General features: G+C 18.9%; 2 protein-coding genes across 2 annotated transcripts in view; one reads left to right on the top strand and one right to left on the bottom strand.

Moving 5' to 3' along the window:
• PGSY75_0506500 (hypothetical protein) overlaps nucleotides 1-1,704 on the bottom strand; it is a gene marked incomplete at both ends in the record, with an annotated part of 11,140 nt that extends 9,436 nt beyond the window's left edge. Inside the window, one exon of the mRNA XM_018784345.1 lies at nucleotides 1-1,704. Coding sequence (XP_018643000.1) covers nucleotides 1-1,704 — 1,704 coding nt within the window.
• Nucleotides 1,705-3,084: 1,380 nt separating this feature from the next.
• Nucleotides 3,085-3,681, top strand: part of PGSY75_0506400 (hypothetical protein) — a gene marked incomplete at both ends in the record, with an annotated part of 1,230 nt that continues 633 nt past the window's right edge. Inside the window, 2 exons of the mRNA XM_018784344.1 lie at nucleotides 3,085-3,225; nucleotides 3,410-3,494. Of these exons, the coding sequence (XP_018642999.1) occupies nucleotides 3,085-3,225; nucleotides 3,410-3,494 (226 nt within the window). The remainder of the gene's footprint in view (nucleotides 3,226-3,409; nucleotides 3,495-3,681) is intronic.

The following is a 3,681-nucleotide window of genomic DNA, read 5'->3' as shown; positions in this document are numbered from 1 at the left end:
TCCATTTATGTCGTGGTTTATATTTATTTCACTGGAAAAAACATTTTCATAGCTTTTTCTTCTCATCTGCTCGAACGTCAATCCTTTTCTTACTTCCTTATGATTTATATTTAAAACATTATTGTCATTTTTTTTATTTGATGTATTATTTATAGTTTCATCAAACGTGTTAAGTAATTTATCCTTTATTTCATTTAATGTTTCTTCACTTTTATTAATATTTATAGATATTTTATTCTTACAATTATATTCTTTCTCAACAGATTTGGAATACATATATGTATCATTTTTATAATTATAATCCTTTTTATTATCTATTTCCTTATTTATATCGTTATCAAATATAATATTGTTTTCATTGGATCTACAAAAAATATTTTTACCTTCTTCTATAAAAGAATTGTTAATAAAATTTTCGTTAAGATTCATATTATTATCTATACATTCAAAAGATGTATCATTGATATTTTTATTTATTATTATATTTATATGACTATTTGAAATTTGGTCACATGGTTCATTTTTATGTGTCTTCATATTATTTACAATATTTTGGTTATCATTTATATTGTTAATTGATGATATATATGTTTTGTTTGGTTTTTTTTCTTTACAAATTGTTGATTTTTTTATATTATAATATATATGATTAGAATTGTTTTTTATTTCTTCATATATATTTTTATTTTTATCTTTATTTGTATCTTTATTTGTATCTATATTTGTATCTTTATTTGTATCTTTATTTTTATCCTGTATCTTTTTTTTATCACTATAATTATCACCTTTTTTATTTTCCATTTTTGAATATTTAGATATAACTTGGTGACATTCCATATTTATATTATTATTCTTATTTTTTATTTTCTCATTACAACTTTTTTTAATAAATCGCACATTAGCACCTTGTGTAAACGTATTATTTGTCTGTTTAGATGATAACCCTTTGATAACAGAATAAGTATTTATATCATCTCTTTTCATATGGTTTATATTAAGAGATTCATTTTTTTTATAATTATTTTTAAAAAAATTTTCTTCTTTTTTTTCGTCTTCATCAACAATATAAATTGTTTTATCTTGATAATTATTTTTATTATTATCAACATTATTATATTTATTCTTTTGGTCTTGTTCATTTCTTAATTGATTACCTTCTTTTATAATATCAGAAAGATTTTCTTTTTCATCATCAACTATTAATTTTTTTTTTTTAATTAAATCATTATTTATTTGATCCTTTGAATTAATATTATATCTTCTAGAACTAGCTTGATTATTTTTTATATAATCACTATTATGAATTACAATATTGTTTTTGATATTATTTGAGATATCATTTGTGATATTTTTAATGTTGTTTATATTATTTCTTCTAGTTTGAAAAGACGAAGAATAATTATTTCCTTTCTTCATAATATCATCAGAACCATTTTTTCTATTCACATTAATTATATTTGGTTTACTTATATTATGATTTATTTTGTCTGCAATTTTTGTATTTGTTAGTTTATTATTAGTTATATGTGTATCTTTTGTATGTCTCACATCTTTTATGTTTTTTTTTACAAATGAAGATATACATGTTTCTTCCTTTCTTCTTCTTAAATGAAGATCATTCCCTTTATCTTTTAAAGATATATTATTGGAACGATTATTTTTTTGAGGAATATCATTATGTTTTTTAATTAGATTAACAGTCATTGTATGGATAATAATTTATTATATGTAGAGGAGATATACAAATATTTTTATACGTGTAATTATATATATATATATATATATATATATATATATTATTTATTTATTTTTTTTTTTTTTCTTTCACTATATTGTAGTGGAAGATTCCAAGAGAAATTATTTCATCATATCTTTTTTTTTTCATTCATTTAAAATTAATAAAATTATACATGTACAGACAAAAATATATATACAGATAAATATATATATATATATATATTCATTCATTTATATCTTATGACTGTGCTAAAAAAAGTTCATTTTAATATATGTGCCTATATTTTTATTAACAAGAATATATCGTTATTACAATGGACAAGATGTTTTAATAAAATAAAAAAAAACATCAGTGTTAAATATAAAGACTTATATGAAGTACGCAATATATTCTCTTTATATCCATAATAAAATCGTTACATGAAATAAATAAATAAATAAATATAATATATATATATTATTAATGATTAAGGGTATATAAATAGACAGGGGTTCCACAGGTAAACATTAAATAAATAAATATAAATATATATAAATATATATATTATATTTAAATTATACATATAATAAATATATACACGCACATATATATATATATATATATTATGTATATGTTTATTTTTTAAAAAGAAGGATTATCTTGAAATATGAACTGTTTTTTTATTTTATGTTTATATTTTTTTCTCTTTATAGTTATACATCTTAAATTATGTATTCATACATATAATATATATATATATATATATATATTTATATATATTATTTTGTGTGATAGATAAAATATGACCGCACACTGTTTAATACATACATATTAGTATAATATTGATTTTTATTTATTTTATCAAATAAATATATAAAAGGTTCAGGGTGATCCTTTTACATTGTAGGTGTAAACTTTCAATTATAAAAAATATCTTTCAATATTATTACATATATAATTATACATATATGTATATGTTATTTTTTTTTTCTCGCATTATTCTCTTATAATTAGTGTCCACATATATCATAAAATTTAAACAAGAGATCGCTTCTGTTTGAAGGTGTAAATACATGAATTAAGACTTTTATTCGAAAAAGTAGATGAAACAAATATCCTATATTAAATTATCTTTTTAGTAATATACTTTTTTCATAAGAGAAAGACACACAAAATATATTTATTTATAAATATATATATTAACAACAAAATTGTATATATTAAAACGATGGTATAGGAAAAGAATTGAACCATTTATTAAAAAATATATATATATATATATATATATATATTTTTGATTATTTTTATAAAATAAAACAAAAAAAGTTACAAATTTGTTTTCTGCAATTCTAATATTTCTTTACACTATGTATTTTCGTTTTAAAAATAAAATGTTTATTTTTTCGATTCTTTCTTTTGTTGTCTTTCTTTTTATACGAAGTTACCCAACGTATGTAAGTAGCTGCACTGTTTTAAAGGATAAGCATTTTTCTTTTTATGAGAGGAAAGTAAATTGGAAAGAAATAAAAAAATAAATACGTATAATGAACCTATATAATTATATATATATATATATATATATATATATATATATATATGTATATTTTGATGGTTCAATGAAGTGACCCTTATATGTTTTATTTTATGATGTTCCACCTACTTGTTTCCTTTATTTTTATTTCTTCTATCCAGATGAAAGAATTAAATATTGCTGATCCTCCTTACACCGTTTTCAATTTTTCCACAGAAGTGTCAAGTGACCATGATATTATTCAAGGTTAAGATAAAAGCAAAGGAAAACAATAAGAACAAATAAAAAAAGAAAAATAAAACACAGAGGTTTCTGTTTTATTTACAATGAATTGAAAGAAAATTAATTTTTTTGATATGTTCATGAAAATGAACTAGCTAAAAAATGTGGAGGTTTTTTTTTTTTTTTTTTTTTTTTTTTTTTTTGTGTGTGT

Source organism: Plasmodium gaboni, chromosome 5 (genome assembly GCF_001602025.1).
Source record: "Plasmodium gaboni strain SY75 chromosome 5, whole genome shotgun sequence".
NCBI lineage: Eukaryota > Apicomplexa > Aconoidasida > Haemosporida > Plasmodiidae > Plasmodium > Plasmodium gaboni.
Note: the sequence above shows the minus strand (reverse complement) of the source record. Positions and strands in the feature narration are given on the sequence as shown.